This window comes from Eutrigla gurnardus, assembly GCF_963514095.1.
Source record: "Eutrigla gurnardus genome assembly, chromosome: 17".
NCBI lineage: Eukaryota > Metazoa > Chordata > Actinopteri > Perciformes > Triglidae > Eutrigla > Eutrigla gurnardus.
Genome location: NC_139928.1, coordinates 16,500,053 through 16,517,003, shown reverse-complemented (window position 1 = coordinate 16,517,003; position 16,951 = coordinate 16,500,053). Strand labels below are relative to the sequence as shown.

The following is a 16,951-nucleotide window of genomic DNA, read 5'->3' as shown; positions in this document are numbered from 1 at the left end:
ATTTAATTTTTAATCTTTATAGAGGGTAGCAACATGATGATGGTCATGAAAACGATGTACAAAAAGATGCAAATAATATTTTTACTCTGTATAAGCATAAGGATTAAATAACAATGACTATAATCATGTTATTAATGTGCATACAAAGCATAAACATGTCAAAAGGAGCACAGATAAAAATCTCTTCAATGCAGTTTAAGTTTTATTAGCGTAATTATTGGGTCATCGTTAATGTCGTTTGGAGATCACTGAGAGTTTGCTGATGACATTTTGAACATCATTTGGTTGATGAAGCTCATGTGATATGATAGAAATCTCCAGAACAGCCACTAAATGGATCTTGAGGTTCGATCTTCTTTGCCATCTGCTGTTTCCACTAACATTTTGAATGGGAAATCTTTTTAAATGTCTGAATCTGAACTCTGAATTCTTATCTCCTAATCATGTGATATAATTAAAAGCTCCAGATAAGCCCATCTTTTTTATATTGGCCTGTTTTTTCCCCCTGCAGCTTCAACAGTCAAATATTTTGTATTTTTAGTCACGGAGATATGTGAATACTATGCGTAGGGGGGAATCAGATAGTCTGACCCAGCTATACAACATGTTCTCTCTGTTAATTGTTCATTAAAACACAAGTTTTAAAACCCTGTTGTCTTACAGATCATGCTCATGTGCTTGTGAGCATCTTTTCCAGGTCGCTTACATCTTGGGTATTCGGTGTTAACCTCCAACCGACCCAGACCCCGACCATGGCCTCCGGTGTTCAGGTCAGCAGGAGAGAGAGTACAGGCAGCAGGCAGAGAGCTGCTGCTCCCCAGCTGAGGGCAGCAAAGGACTGGGCCCCGTTGCACAGGTCTGTATCACAGCAGACGTTGGAGTAGTTGAAGTAGAGGCCCGAGGCGTATTTCTGCCCACTCACACCACACTGGGACGCGACGGCACAGCTCTTCTCATACATGGTCACTTGTAGGGATCCTACCAGAGAAGGGAGGAGTTTCTGTTTCAGTTAGCCAGCCCTCAAAGTGTTTATTTAGCAGAGTCTATGAGTCACCTTGAGTTTATCAAGGCCACTCGTGGTTTGAATTGAATAAATCACTAACTAGTGAAGACAAGTGGAGCTTTTACTGCAGAAATTGACTTTAATACTATTATAAATGTCCTTTAATCAGGTCAATACTTTAATAGTGAAATTGAACTACTACTTATTTATTAATCCTTAAATTCGAATATGATTATTTAGATATATTTTATCTATCTGAATTTATGTGCTTTATTTGCCTCATGAATAACTTCCTTTGTTTAGATAGAATAGATAAACTGAATATTAAAAACTTAATAAACATCTACCCGTTGGGAATATAAAAAGGGGGGAATTCAAGCAAAATAAAATCAGATGAATGGTTTTCAGGGCAAAATATTTTGTTGCTATACATTTGGTGTTTAAATTCAGTACTGACTCAGTTTAACAATATGGTATTTAAAGTAGTTTTTAAAACATTTTTAAATCCTTACCAATTTTGTACAAAACCCCCATTTATTTTGCTCCATTTTGCTTAATTCCTTTCACATAATTATTATTATCAACATATTTTCTGATAGAAATCCCAGCCTCAAATATGCAAAACATTGATGCTGTTGACAAAATAACTTGAAGAGAATGTGAATGTTTTTTTTTAAGTTCATTTACCACCCTAAAGGTGCTGACATCAAATGATTTCAGGCCGGGTGTTGGAAGGAGGAGGACAGAATTGGGACGTTATTGAAACACAAATGTCGCCCTCACTGAAAACTGCCCGAGCATCTACGGGTTAAGGTGCATGTAAAAAAACAAACGAGATGTGATGAGATCCAGTGAAGGTTTCGCTCCACCCACAGAGCCCAGTGAGCTATTTTCAGAGATAATTTGATGGCATCACAGGCATTAGTGAGCTGACAACCAGCCTGATGAGAGACGGGGCCGAGATCTGATCCTTTGAATCGTTATTTTCCCGTTTCGTTTTTTACACTTGTGGAGTCAAGACAAGATCAGATCCTTAAAACCAATCACAATTTTTCATTTTCGTATCCAGCAACACAAGATAAGACTGCAAATATTTATATTCTTCCCAGACAATGATCAGTACAACGAGGCTTTGTCTGCCAATTTGTGCCAACCCTGCCCTAGATTCTCAGAAAATAATCTCATCTATAGACATGGAATAAACACTCTCTCTCTGTGTTACACACACACACACACACACACACAGATCTGGATCTCACCCCGAGTCCCCGTAGCAACGCTGGACAGGCAGCGCTGTCCGGATGGACACTCCTGAGGAAACTTGAGGCAGTCCAGAGGAGAGATGGCCGGGAACACACAGGTGAAACAGTGCAAACAGGCTGAACGAAACAACATAGTGAACAATGAAGAACAGTGATACTTGATCAAATAAAATAAAAAAAACTGACATTTTTGATCAGGAACCTTAAAGTTGAGATTAAATTAAAAATGCATTTTAACCATTTTTAGATGACCTCTACAGTCATATTGTGCATCTATTTATTTGTATTTTTATATCAAAATCTGTTGTCTTTTCTTCCTATAACACAAAATATGACTCGTTCTTACATCAGCTAGTACCAAGCAATTTCAACCAATAATATGATGACATCCATCCATCATTCATGTGTGGAGACAGCCGTCTGTAGCTCCGTATCACGTTTCATTTTAAACCAGCTCATGTTTCAGCTGTCCAGTCAAATGCCAAACATTTTATTTAGATAAAATGACATAAATGTAATTATAAATTAAGCGGGACGTTGTAAGAATCACAGTTAAAGCAACTATAAGGAACTTTTATCTTCTGGTGATTTTGGCAGCCTTTGTCGACAAAAGTGGTAACGTTTCCATGTTCTCGTGACTTACAGATGCAAAAAATTAATTTGTCTCCATAAAAAAAACCCTTCCTTCCTTTTGACTGACTAATATTGTACTTGCTGTCTTACGTTACCCGTGAAAATGTAAACAGGCTATTCTGGTCTGCATGCAAATGTAAATCGGAGACGAGCATTAAGAATAAATATAGTCATCGATTGTCTCATTTGCGAATGTTGGTCATACAGTCTTCAGCGTTTCATTGTAGCAATTTGTAACAATTTGTAGCATTAATTACAGTCAAAAATCAATGTGTCTGTGCTCCCTGGATCCAAACTATAGAGACACTTTTTCTATACACGCAGACATATGCTAAGCATTGATACGTTAAAGTTGTCCAATGTATCAGCTGGACGATTTATCAGTCGAGCATGATGGGAAAAATGTGTAATAGTCTTTTATTCATCATAAACTCATTCCAGTCTAAGAATACCACGAAAGAAGCTGTAAATACACAAAACTATACAACATCAGGGAACACATTTAGCATATTTGAACACTGAATGTTTTGCTTAAAGTAAATCATACATTTCAGTTTTAGCAAACTGTCACAGAGAACACATTTAACAATAAATTGCAAGAAAGTCACTAAAATGAACGTAACAACATACCCGCTAAAGGTAGACAACAGAGAAGTCCAATCACGAGTTGTGAGCCAGCCATGATGCGACCAGTAAGAAGTCCTCACGATGTTTTCCCTCTCTTGGGATGTACAGGTCTGTAATCAGAGGAAATGCTGATCCGACGTCCCACAACTCATTCCTTAATTACATTTTGTTTCACCTTTCGAGTCCAAGCCCACATTCTCCGCTTTTTTCTTCCGCTTTTCTCTCTATTAACCTAAAAAAAAATGTGGCATCTTCTCAAATGTGGTCTATATCGTCAGCACATTTAGGTCACTTTACTAGTTTTTCTCTTTATTGCACTCTTATTGTTGCCTGCTATCGTTTGTCTCGAGTACGTACGTCACTCAGGCCGTCTCCTCCCTGAAACAGATCTAATTAGGAGCGGTAGTTATGATCAGCTGACATAGTTAAGGACTTAGGTTTTGTATTTTCTTGTTGTTCATTTTTTATGTCACATGAAGTGATCACAACAACAAGAAGTGAGAGATGAGATGACCTCTGACCTCCCCAGAAATGCTACTAAGGACATGACTTTGGTGACATTTCCCTCTTGACTTCCTTTCTGATAATTTCTATGCTATGATGACACACTTTAGGCTGATTCTGATATTGTTTGACTCGATAAGGTTTTAGTATACTTGCCTTTGTCGTTTTATTATAAATCAATATAACATCTCAAGTGTTTCAGCTAGATTTTCACTCACGTTCAAAAGCTTCTGCACAAGAAGATCAGGCAATAAATACAATCTTTATTTGTTCAAATAAGACATTAGGTGTTTCTGTATTCTATGTGTGTGAGGCAGTAGATAGAAAGCTGTTAAGAAGTCAGAAAAGACGAGACAGCACTAAAGTCTGCACAGAGGAGGAACAGTCAGCATCTTAGGAAGAAGAAAGAAAGAATCGGAGTGAGAGAGAGAAAGAGAGAAAGCCAGCATGTCAGAGACGGATTGTCAGCGCGTTGGAGAGTGAGGTGGTTAAACTGAATTATCCTTCAGGGCGTAATAGGAACCATGAGGGCAGCATGCAGGACGGTCTGCTGACAGCATTCTCGTGATGGAGGGAGCCAGGCACGCTCAGACTGAATAAGCTGTTTACCAGTTGATTAATTGCACAACACACAGCAAAAAAAACGCCTGAAAAACCCTAAAACGTTGACTTTTGCTAAATACAAACACTATTTACAAAGCACTTGCTCTTGTTTGTTTGTTTTAATCTGGATGATTTGTTGTCTGCTGAAATGGTCAGTGGTCTATAACATAATGTCATAAATGTCACAAAGCATATTTATGACTTGTCATGTTTGTTGAAATGTGTGCGTTTGCTGACTAAAGCAATAGATTTTTGAAGTTTGGTTTGCACATCTGTCCTACTACACAGATGTGCTGTTGACTGGCAGATTCTGGGGATTTCTCGAGGAATTTGCAAATATCCTGCAAGAGGAAACCTTGGATACAGAAATGTTATCTCCATATTTCAGCTTTGGATGAACTAAGAAATACAATCATTTTGTAGGTTCACAGATACGCCTTTTTACGATTTGTATTGAAAATGTGTTGTAAAATAAAACATTTAAAATTGTAGTTTTTAACACTTAAACGGGAATTAAAGTGCAGATCAGGAAAGCTGACTTAAGATGGGTCAACTGATGTTTATGGTTTATTGTCAGTCACACTAACTTCATCACCCACAGTTGTTGGGTATTGCCTCTACGACTTACTTCTAAGAAAGTCTATTTTCTCCCGCTGTATTATAATAGATGGGGTGGTGAGAGCATACTCTCTTTAATTGTGGGGCATTGGAGGATACAGTTTTTACAGACAGTGTGGTAAACCTGCTGATGCTTTATTGGATCTGGATGTTTTGTGTGCTGACTGAAGGATCTCAGTGGACAGATGGCGTACTTTAATCCTGTCTGTGTCCTCTACTCCCCCACCCCTCCCCCTTGCCATAACTGTGGTAAAAACAACAAAATATTTGTTGACAAACAAATTTCAGTCCACCCCCAAAAAAGAGTTTATTCCTTGAGTATTAATAATGATTCCCAAGACTACTATTTCAAATAATTAAACGTTTTTTCATTAGTGTTTGATGATTTTGACTTGTTATCCAACAAGTTCAACAGTTTACAGCATCATTTGACCTACATTTTAGGAAAAGCCAGATTAGTGTTTCTGTCATGTCACAGACAAAAACCCAGACAGCAATGACGGCTCAGTAATACAGCATATAGCTAGGTGTTTAATCTATGGTGACTTTCATCAGAAGGTGATGAAAAATACAGCCTGATGAAATAAATCAACCCGATGAGGTTAATGCAGCCGTTGTTAAGACCACTGTGTGAGCGGTGAGAATAATAACTGATTTGTGTCAGCAGACAGTACACATTTTGATTTAGATACAACCTGGCCTTTCATAAATCATTTATCAGGATTAAGGGAAGAATGTAGGACTTCTTAATCCTAGAATATCTCAGAAATATGCCAATCCATCATTAATTCAGTGTCTCAATGCAAGGAAAGGGTGTCAGAGGAGATTTTATGTGGCAAAAGTAGGTATTTCATCAGTTGACAAATGGTTAAGTTGCTACAATTTGGCAATCAATTTACCAGCTAATGTTATGTTAAACTGCTCATTATTACAGTTTTCTATCAAATTTCCCAAATTGGTAGTTACATGTGCTAATGTTATCTTAATGGTCAATATTAAATTCCCAAGGAAACCAGCTGTATTGTGAGTGCTACAGTTACAGCCAAAGCTAATGTTGATATCAAATGTATTTTATAATCTTATCACCCTGGAGAGGCATTGAGTGAGGGAGTAGAGAGAACGATGAGGGGAAATTCTCATCACTCCACTCGAATCACATGCCCGACAATGGATGTAAGAATTTTTGTTGGCATTCTTTTGTGGCTTTGCCCCGTTGGTATAGTCCAGGGTACTGAAGGTCATAATCAACATAGCCATATTACAGTACCGAAAATAAAGTTATGGCATGGTATAATACTAAAATTTCAGATGTTCATGTGGAAAATGTAGTTCAGTGTAGTTATAGTTATACTACATAGTTAGTTGTAGTTAAAGTTATACCATTGTATGTAAAAAAAAAAAAAAAAAAAAAAATCCTTATATGATATGGTGAAAAAAGTCATAGTATAGTTTGTCAAAATAAGTAATCAAAAAGTTATAGTATACAAGTTAAAAAAGGTAATAAAATAGTCATATCATAGTATGTCGAAAAGTCATAGTATAGATGTGTCAGAAAGAAATCATAAAAAACTCATAGTATAGTATGTCGAAAAAAGTACTAAAAAAGTCAAAATATAGTATGTAAAAAAAATCATGAAAAAGTAATAAAAAAGTCATAGTATAGTATGTTGAAAAAAGTCATGAAAAAAGTCATAGTATAGTTTGTCAAAATAAGTAATCAAAAAGTTATAGTATACAAGTTAAAAAAGGTAATAAAATAGTCATATCATAGTATGTCGAAAAAAGTCATAGTATAGATCTGTCAGAAAGAAATCATAAAAAAGTCATAGTATAGTATGTTGAAAAAAGTCATGACAAAAGTCATAGTATATTATGTCAAAAAAGTCACTATAGTATGTTGAAAAAAGTCATAAAATAGTCATAGTAGGCTATTATGTTGAAAAAAGTCATAGTACAGCATGCTGAAAAAACTCAGAAAAAAGTCATAAAATAGTCATAGTAGGCTATTATGTCGGAAAAAAAATCATTAAAAAGTCAAAATATAGTATGTAAAAAAAAATCATGAAAAAGTCATAAAAAAGTTCAAGTTTAGTATGTTGAAAAAAGTCATAGTATATTATGTAAAAAAAGTCACTATAGTATGTCGAAAAAGGTCATAAAATAGTCATAGTAAGCTATTATGTTGAAAAAAGTGATAGTATATTATGTAAAAAAAAATCACTATAGTATGTTGAAAAAAGGTCATAAAATAGTCATAGTAAGCTATTATGTTGAAAAAAGTCATAGTACAGCATGCTGAAAAAACTCAGAAAAAAGTCATAGTATATGATGTCCAGGTTGTCTCAGGGAGATATAAAAAACTAAATATGACTTGTGAGACACTGATACTCTAAAGTTACTCCAAACTTCAACAGGAAATGTTATACTAGTGATTTTACTCAATGTAATTGATTACTATAATGTTTAGCTACAGTCAAAATGATCGACCCCCAATCAAACAGCTGTGGAGACTCAAATCAACGTTGATTGACTGCGGACAGGACGTGTGGGGGATGGGGGTGCAGCCGGGATGAAAAAGAGGGAGAGCTCCGGGCCATGGCAATCCGAACCGAAATCTGTAAAGTAGACCGGAAAACCAAACCATTTTACTTTACAAAATAAGAGCATAACGGTCACTTAAAAGATTTCATATGACCAACGGTCGTCTAACGCTTTGGTTTTGGCATGTTTTATTAACTTAGCTACGTGACTTAATACAGATGTGGTGCGATTTTCTCAGTCACGTGGAAGAAGTGCGAACAAAACGTAGCTCAAAATCACGCGTTTCCCGTCCCAGTCTTATTTTGAAATACGTAACCGGAAATGTGCGTATTCACAGTCGCCATCTTGACTTGACATAGTTAGTTGGTCGGTAGGGGGAAAGACAACGGGAGCATAACGGGAAGTGGTGGGTCGCTTTTGGAAATTAAATCAAAAGAGCGAGACAAACGTTACCGAGCGCGAAAGACGAAGTGGAAAAAGGTAAGAAGTGTACAGTTTACGTCTGTTACGTCCTCTCGTATGTGTGCAACTTCTGGGAGTGTGAGTGTTGGTGGTAGTTTATCCGTTAGAAAGATGGGGAGCCATCATTAGAAGTAACAGTTATTTGGGAAGGAGAAGTGAACTGCTGGGCGGTGCACTCTGTTTTGTTCTGGGCTGTGGTTCATAGTCATCACTGCAGCTGGATAACTCACGACTACGCACCACGGAAGATATTTTTCTAAAAAAAACGTTGATTTCCACTACATATTGCAGATGTAAGTAAAAAAAATAACATTGCATTGATCTCACTAGAAGGTATCACAGACAAAAAAATAATAATTTAAGCATGGTTAACTAAAATTTAACTTGCAAGTAAATACTCTTTATGTGCCTTATAAGAAAAAGCAAAGCCCAGAACTTGTTGCCCCCCAAGTTATGGAGCAGATCTTTAGGAAACATCCTGTGTGGAAGTCCCTTTCTGCAGCCTCACAGTGGGCGACTGCTGTGAGGTACAGGGGAGATGATGAAAGGGCGATTGTTCCAAAGCATGGAAAGACTTTGCAGCATATTGCGAGGCATATTGAATAATGTTTCTGTTCAATCTAACCTTGGACAGTGCTCCTTTTTGTCTACATTTTAACTCTGTCACCAGTAAAACATTCAAGGGCAGGTGAAATAACAGTGTGTTTTCTTACAAAAAAATATGTTTTATCTCCAGAATAACGCCGTAGATATGTCATATCCCTGAAATGTTTGTTTCATTGTACGTGGCTTTGTTAATTGTGTCCATCTCCCTCTGTCTTATAGGCTGGGATCATCTGCTTCCACTTCCTGGCATCTGCCGATGGAGGAGTAGGAGGTGGAGCACTGGAATGAAAGACGAGGCAAAGAGACGGGGATGAAGACGCTCTCTGTGTTCCTCCTCATCCATCATTAGATTACAGTTTAACTGGTGTTTTTATTTGAACATACATATTGTTATTATTCCCTTTTTGCTTGTCTTCTGGCAGAGCATATTATAGCTTATTGGCATCTTGGTACCACTTTTTAATAGACAGGTGATTATTGGCTTGTTGAAATCATGGCAAACATGTGCCCATATGGCCGCTTTACGCACGCCGTGGTGCGGGGCATCCCGGAGAGCTTTGGGAAAGCGGTGGTAGACGGTCGTGAGAACGGCGAGGCCTCGGTGGAACTGGCCAAAGCCCAGCGTCAGTTCGGTTGCTTGACCGGAGCCCTGAGACAGAAGGTGGGCCTGCAGCTGATCGAGATCCCGCCTGACCCCGAGCTGCCGGAGAGCTGGAGGATAGAAGATGTGGCAGTCATCCAGGGAGACACGGCGCTCATCACCAGGCCCTTCAAACAGCAAAGACGCAGTGAGGTAACGGCGTGGAGAAGAAAATGGCTTAAGTTCAGCACCCTAATCCACTGATTATGCACTTAATCTCGCCCTGTGTGAAAAAAGGCGGTAAACTGTAGCCATTTGTTTCAGTTCATATCAGTATGGTGAGAGGATGAACTCTGATGTTTCGTTGTTGTCACATGGTCCAAAAGATCCTTGTGGTTTCTTGTTGGTGTATTCAGATGCCTTTTGGAAGTGCCATCATCTGAGACTTGAGATTAGACTGTGGAAAACAACCATTTTTAAACCAAGAGATGACCAACTTAAATCATCCTCATCACCCTTTATGTTCTCATCGTTGGTTGATTTTGCAAAGTGATGTAATGCTTTTTGGCAGCTGAACTTATTCGATTTTAGATGTCGGACCGTTCCCAAAAACTCCTGGAAAGGATTATATAATTTGGTACTAATTATAGGGAAAATAGTGATAGTGTTCAAATGATTCACATCCAATTAATAATTGTTTTTTTTATTGTAAATATGTGTAATGTGGTCCTAATGATGGACAAAGCAGGAATATCTTTAGAGAACAGCTCATTTTTTAAAACCCAAGAAAAACATTTATTACAGTTACTGGAAAGTATGTCTATCATATATTAGGCACTGTTGGAAAATGTCACATTTTTACATGTGCAGCCAACCTCCTGTCCCCAGATATTCTCTTTTTCCGATCATTTATGTTCCGAGTTGCATAGTTTGTTTCGAGGAAACCTTTTTGGAAATTACAGATCCATTTTTAGGATACAGAGGTTGTTGAGTCACTGAAATGAAAAACAAAAACATTCATGCATATGCTTCGGACCTTCTTAGGCAGTAATGTAAAGCATTTTTTGTTGATATAGATGGAGTAAAACGTTATATGAAAAACTTGAATGTGTTCCTTTTCTTCCAGGTGGAGGCAGTGAGGAGGGTGGTATCAGAGCTGAACCTGACTGTGGTGGAGATGGGGGCCGAGGAGGGGGACTCTGGGGGGGCCACGCTGGAGGGCAGCGACATCCTCTTCACAGGAAGGGAGTTCTTCGTCGGCATCTCATCCCACACCAACCACAGAGGGGCAGAAGTGCTGGCAGACACGTTCAGGGTAAGAGGCACGGAGAGAAGGTATAGCAGTGACTGAATCGCTATGTGAAGCAAAGGACAGAGTCATTCTTCAAACAGGTTTTTGCTCCGTTCTTTGAGTAATAGAGGGTGGTAAAATGGGATTATAAACTTCAGAGGAACTAATGGAAAACCACTGCCAATTAATAAAATCAAGAATTATCAGAGAGTGCAACAAAGACAGTCTTAGTGCCAAGAAAGCAGCCAAAGTGAGCAGGTGGCCATTTGCTCTGTTGCATTTGGGGAATTATAGTCCGTAAACAGTGATGAATGAGGTCGTTCAAACGGCCAAATAATGGAGACCACACAGTAGGCCCCTTAGGCTCGGCGTGGCCCACCCATTAGTATTGATTCCTCCACTTCTCTTAAGTGCATTTTACCCACTCTGGCCACTTCTAAAACACACACACACACACGTTCAACAGGGGTAAATGTGTGTGTGTTGCTCCTATGTGTGGTTTGAATTGGTGTAGGTGGGAGGGCTCATGCTGTCGGAACTGGGGATGAAAGAGAAAGACCAGTAGATGCACGTTACACCAGCATTTTGCACACTTAAATTGTCATTCACAAAATTCAATTTACAGTTTTAAAACCACATTTATCCTTTAATAGTAATACTAAGTGGTAATGACAGTATTTCCAGACTGAAATATCTCAACAACTATTTGATGGATTGCCGTGAGACTACATTTTTCAAATGACTTCAGAACTTAACGTTCTTGTCAGCCGCAGCTGTACGTTTTGTTAAGAGGGAATTAATTGTAGTGTCTCTTTGTTGCCAAAGAAACATGGACAGAGTGTTTTAATGAAACCTTTCAACTCCCACCTGTGCAGGACTTCGCTGTGTCCACTGTCCCAGTCTGTGGCGGAGCCCGACTGAGAAACATCTGCTCCATGGGCGGTCCGGACACCATCATCATCAGCAACAGTGACGGGGCCAAGAAGACACTCCGGGTGAGCGTTTGTATTAACAAGAAGTATTTGTGTGTGAGTGGTGTAATAGATATAAAACACTAAAAGTTAGCTTTAAAGGAATAATCAGTTATTTCGGGGGAATACCCCGTATTCGCTTCCCTACCATACGTGTTTCCGTTCTCTCTGTCTTGATGTGAACGCCACACATCATTTATGTCCTAACTGCTGAGGTCATATTAATGGCACTAATGTTGCCTCTGAGTCTGTGTGTAATGCCGGGCGTGGTCTGCTGCAGTGTGTGTGTAATGTAATGTGTGCATGTGTGTTCGTCTCCAGATGATGGAACAGCTGACCGATCATCACTATGAGGTGCTCACTGTTCCAGAGGAATCGGCAGCAAACTGCATCTACATCAAAGGTCCGTCTAAACTCAACTTCCTGCTCCACCGGCCTGCAGAGGAATGTCCTGACAGCGTCTCTGTGAGTACAGCTGGGGATTTACTTTGTTGTGATTGCAGGCCTCCGGTTCAAAAGGAGACTCTTTTGTTAAAGTAAAGTGTTCCCAGGCTGAGCAGTGCTAGCCATGACGAGCAAACTGACCTTAATGTGCAGGATAAATGGCTAGCTCTAGGTAATAATTGGATGCATTACACAAATTTGATTTTAGCAACGGTTGCATGGTTAGTTTCTCTCCATTAAACTCTGCAAAATATGATTTGCGTTATAGATTTTAGACCTGCACAGTCGCTTAAATCCATTTCCTTCTATTAGCCAGTCACTTCGTCTAGAAGTCTGTGATGAGTAAGTAGTGTCCTCCCTCCGCTCTGCAGGCTTTCCAGAAGCTAGAGGACTACACCCTCCTGCCTACAGCCTGCAGCGAGGCCTCCAAACTGGGAGCCTCTCTGTCCTCGCTCTGCCTCCTCATCAACAGAAAGCACACATATTTCTGAAAACACACTAGTATGTTACACAGCATTTACCTGCACATCATTATGGTGGGGTGAAAGGGGGGGGGGAACCATAATCACAGAAACTTTCCACAGCGTACAATTCTTGTCTATTTATTTCTAGGGGAAAACACTGATGCATCACATCTGTATGAGAATACGATCCAACTAAACATCTGCTAACTGGCTTACTGTAAGCTGATTCTTGGCACTGCTGCCCCCCCCTGCTGAACAAAGCACACTGCTTTTCTCACCACATGTTAACTACATTCAACTGTAGTTTCACCATTTTAACTTGTAAGCACAACAGTTATCATTTCTGCAGACTACATTTAAATGTAAAACCACCAGGGTAAACAGATGTGGGTACCAAGTCAAAGACCTTTCAAATAACACATAGAAAGCAATATTTCTCTCATGATCATGCCAGCCAAAGTATGAAAGAAAACCAGTATGGCCAACATGGTCTAGCATTTGGTTTTCCAATAACTTCATATTGTCTATTAAGGTCATTTGGATTAACCAATTACAAAGTAATGTAAGAGGCAAAATGTTCCTTAAATACTTTCCAAGGCCTTTGAGAAGTTCGACTGCTTTGAGACCTGCACATCCTGTGAACTGGTTGGTGTTTTTCAAAACTCAAGTCTTAGGACGTGTGACCGCTTATAGAAATGCAGTGTTAATAACCGTTTTAGCTTTGTGTGAATTTGTGGCAGGTGCAGTGTGATGTCAATAAACTTTTACTTTTTAAGTGTAATGTACGACTGTTCATTGTCAAAGATCCTAAACAATTCTGTTTAAAAGTGCACAAAAACAAAAGAGGACTGATGTCAAATGGAGTTTCTTCAAATTTATTTGTTTTGTCGTAAAGAAAACATGTTTAACGGTTGGACTTGGCCACTCTCTCCAACTCGTCCTTCTTCTTGATGGCATAAGAGTTAGATGAACCCTGAAATTAAGAGAAATTGGCAGTTTAATATTTTAATACAGACTACATTGCACTATTGTGTTCTATCTACATGATCAATACAGAAGCATCAGTAGGATGCCATCATAGGAATTATGTTACTCGGTTATTTTAACAGTGGATAAACCGTTACCTTAGCAGCATTGATGAGCTCGTCTGCCAGGCACTCAGCGATGGTCTTGATGTTCCTGAAAGCAGCTTCTCTTGCTCCTGTGCACAGCAGCCAGATGGCCTACACAAGAGAGCAGGACATTAGTGACGGACTGATAAACTTCAGTGGAATAAACACTGGCTGTCGGTGTTGTCATGTATCTGAGTTGGTGATTGACTGAGCCACAACAGACTACAGCCAATGAATAAGCAAAGATATTTTCTCTACGAGCACTCTAGCACACCAGGACAATGAGATGTATCCAGGCGTGACTCTAGCCTCGCTTACTGCATGAAATACAACCAATTATTACAGAAAATGAGAATAAAGCTTATTCAAGTTAAAATATTTAAGGAATATTAAATGGTGAAACATTTCTAGAGAAAGACAGTCTTGCTGTTGCTCTAAAATTGTAAAAAAAACAAAAGCAGCCTCTATTATACAGCATCACTACTTCAAACAGTACAAGTCATCTGGGCAATTTAAATGGAACCAACTGAATTTTTACTTCCACTTGCAAAATAAGCACAGTTTACAGATAATTTGGAAAATAAGAAATAAAGCACAAGACAAATTGTCTGGTCCTGGATAAGATTATTTGCTTGTAATTCCACATTTATTTTAAGATTAAAGCCTGACTTAAAAAAAAAAAAAAAACAGTTTAAATGCAAACGAGTGGTTACCTGGTTGACTCTGCGGAGGGGTGACACATCCACAGCCTGCCTCCTGACGGTACCAGCGCGACCGATACGGGTGGAGTCCTCACGGGGTCCACTGTTAATGATGGCATTCACCAAGACCTGGAGGGGATTCTGGGAACAAAAACATTTAAATAGTAAGAAATTCAAATCAATGAATGATATCTAATATACCAGTAATCTGCTAAATGTGACAGCGACTGGAACTTCTGTAATGTGTACTGTGACATGGATCTGTGGAGACTTAAAAAAGTAATTCTCAAAGCCCCCTTCCAAAAATATCAGGATGTTCTTGTGCGTTATTACAATTCACCCTTTGCTCTATGTTGTATTTGATTGATGCCTTTCAAATATCAGTCTTGATCATGCTGCACTCAGTTCACTAGGAACAATTTTGTGAAGTTAGTGGTAAATACCTCTCCAGTCAGCAGGTGGATGATCTCGAAGGCATGCTTGACGATGCGCACCGTCATCAGCTTCTTGCCGTTGTTGCGGCCGTGCATCATCATGGAGTTGGTCAGACGCTCCACAATGGGGCACTGGGCCTTACGGAAACGCTTGGCGGCATAACGTCCTCCAGAGTGTGGCAGGTATTTGGCGTACTTCTCTTTCACGGCAATGTAATCCTACAGGGGATGATTCAAACATGGCTGTTAATGCAAATTTCAACCCAGCATGTCTGAGGTACAGTAAGTATAAAGTTAGTGTGTCTGAGTTGGTGGTTGACTGAGCCACAGATAGACTACAGCCAATGAATAGGCAAAGACATTTCCTCTGCGAGCACTCTAGCACACCAGGACAATAGGTCAGTGTCCAGGCGTGACTCTAGCCTCGGTTAATGCATGAAACAATTACACAAAATAAAACTTTCAATAATAAGATGAGGGAAAAAAAACACTTCTATAAACAGTTGACTTCTGCTTACCTGCAGGGAGATGTCATTGATCTGGACATCATCGGTGCTCCACTTGCCGAAGAGTTTGATCTCCGGGGACTCGGCCACAGCTGGGGCAGTCTCCCACTCAGTCACTGAGGACAAAAAGAAGGTGGTCAAGCCAAGGAAACAGCACATCAGACAGTTGTGTGCCCCAGTTTCCCCTCCAGAATGTAGAATTGGTCAATGTGAAACGTTCACATCAGGTTGATTGTTTATGCATGATCCAGAAGATGTGGTAGTTTAATATCAATCCCACCAAAAAGCTCGCTGGATCAGTCATCGTCACGAACTGATGGTTTAACAGCATCGGACAATCGAATAAAATCTCATTCGATTGGCTGAACAAAATGAGATGAATAGCTACATTGCAAAGCTCTGCTAACTTACGACACTATATATATATATATATATATATATAAATAAACACCTTAATATTTCTCTTATGATTGTGATTAAATACAATGTGGTAACTGTGAAAACAGGCACTTCCATAGCAGGGCCCAGGTTGAAGCCTTCACGGTAATGTTAGCTGTCAGCGGACAAGCTAACGCGAACGATTGAAAAAGGGCAACATGTTCCTCTTTATGTACGTGGAAAGTATTTACAACTTTAATGCCGAACCAAGACTACGTATACTATCGCCGCATTTAGTAAAATAAGTCACTGAATGCGAGATCTACCGCGGTGACGGATCAACGTGCCGCATCCACATGCGCTAACAAGCTAGCCACATGCTAGCGCTCAGCGCCGTTGTGCCCGTAGAGAACTCTTGGTGCGTATAAAACAACATTACGGGAAACGTTAACGTCTCGTTCACATTTCTCGGACAACATGAGTCCGTGTCGATCCTCATTGTCCGAGAATGATCTTTTCTGAGACCTATGAGGCGAACAAAAACTGATTTTTTCACTCACTTGTGTCTGCCGTTCTGTACCACACTTCTCTGAGACGGAAAAGGGCCTTTTCGAGGCGCCGCGTGCAGATATCCGGTGAGCTTGCGGGCTCCTTCCGGTGCGCAGAGCATGTTGGGAATTGTTGTCCTTTATTTTAGAACGGCTCTGACACTAAAAGCAAATCATATTTTTGCATATAATTCTGCGTGTGTACTGTAAAAACTTTAAAGGAAAGAATTCATTGATCTATTGATTAGCTAGACTGTAACAATGTATTTCTTTTTTCTATGTCATTCATTGATCAAAACAATGATATGGAAGTAGGTGTCTGGAATAAAGGTAACAATTATTTATGCAATGGATAGGAATTTAAATGTACAGAACTAATTAAAATATACAATTATAAATCAATATAAATAATAAAATAAAATAAAAAAACTATTTCCAGTTCATTTATCCACTTTAATGTGCTCGGTTGTTTTCTCTCTAGGTAGCAGGTCGCCTTCTGAACCAACTGGACAAACACTTAAATACATTAAGACAAAAAAATGTCTTTTATTGAGGAATTGACAACATTCAACACATTTTCATCTGCAGACCACAAATACCGTAGAAATCGTTGGAAAGAGTCAAAATAGTAGTTTCTGTTTGAGTATTACAAAAATTTGTCCA

The 16,951-nt window shown here is 39.2% G+C and overlaps 3 protein-coding genes across 3 annotated transcripts; 1 reads left to right on the top strand and 2 right to left on the bottom strand.

The window, feature by feature from the left end:
• Nucleotides 1-622: 622 nt before the first annotated feature.
• LOC311027815 (uncharacterized protein) lies at nt 623-3,780 on the bottom strand. Its single transcript, XM_084031985.1, has 3 exons — nt 3,529-3,780; nt 2,263-2,382; nt 623-978 (listed from the first exon to the last, which is right to left on the bottom strand). Exons 1-3 carry the CDS (start codon nt 3,578-3,580, stop codon nt 767-769), a joined length of 384 nt encoding a protein of 127 aa, XP_083888111.1. The 5' UTR covers nt 3,581-3,780; the 3' UTR covers nt 623-766.
• Nucleotides 3,781-8,187: 4,407 nt separating this feature from the next.
• On the top strand, nt 8,188-13,324 carry ddah2 (DDAH family member 2, ADMA-independent). Its single transcript, XM_084031926.1, has 6 exons — nt 8,188-8,271; nt 9,079-9,652; nt 10,566-10,754; nt 11,606-11,725; nt 12,023-12,166; nt 12,517-13,324. Exons 2-6 carry the CDS (start codon nt 9,353-9,355, stop codon nt 12,634-12,636), a joined length of 873 nt encoding a protein of 290 aa, XP_083888052.1. The 5' UTR covers nt 8,188-8,271; nt 9,079-9,352; the 3' UTR covers nt 12,637-13,324.
• Nucleotides 13,325-13,468: 144 nt separating this feature from the next.
• On the bottom strand, nt 13,469-16,411 carry rps5 (ribosomal protein S5). Its single transcript, XM_084031928.1, has 6 exons — nt 16,301-16,411; nt 15,375-15,478; nt 14,866-15,075; nt 14,435-14,563; nt 13,734-13,832; nt 13,469-13,582 (listed from the first exon to the last, which is right to left on the bottom strand). Coding segments are annotated over exons 1-6 (612 nt in total). The 5' UTR covers nt 16,302-16,411; the 3' UTR covers nt 13,469-13,513.
• Between the last annotated feature and the right edge of the window lie 540 nt (nt 16,412-16,951).

Excerpts from the sequence above, each read along its gene's own strand:
- LOC311027815 (XM_084031985.1), bottom strand. The coding sequence starts at position 3,580 with ATGGCTGGCTCACAACTCGTGATTGGACTTCTCTGTTGTCTACCTTTA. Across the intron at positions 2,383-3,528 it reads CTGTTGTCTACCTTTAGCGG|CCTGTTTGCACTGTTTCACC; the intron begins GTATGTTGTTAC and ends TGTTTCGTTCAG. Across the intron at positions 979-2,262 it reads CGTTGCTACGGGGACTCGGG|GATCCCTACAAGTGACCATG; the intron begins GTGAGATCCAGA and ends CTTCTCTGGTAG.
- ddah2 (XM_084031926.1), top strand. The coding sequence starts at position 9,353 with ATGGCAAACATGTGCCCATATGGCCGCTTTACGCACGCCGTGGTGCGG. Across the intron at positions 9,653-10,565 it reads AACAGCAAAGACGCAGTGAG|GTGGAGGCAGTGAGGAGGGT; the intron begins GTAACGGCGTGG and ends CTTTTCTTCCAG. Across the intron at positions 10,755-11,605 it reads TGCTGGCAGACACGTTCAGG|GACTTCGCTGTGTCCACTGT; the intron begins GTAAGAGGCACG and ends CCACCTGTGCAG.
- rps5 (XM_084031928.1), bottom strand. Across the intron at positions 13,833-14,434 it reads CCCTCCGCAGAGTCAACCAG|GCCATCTGGCTGCTGTGCAC; the intron begins GTAACCACTCGT and ends TCTCTTGTGTAG. Across the intron at positions 13,583-13,733 it reads AGCTCATCAATGCTGCTAAG|GGTTCATCTAACTCTTATGC; the intron begins GTAACGGTTTAT and ends TCTTAATTTCAG.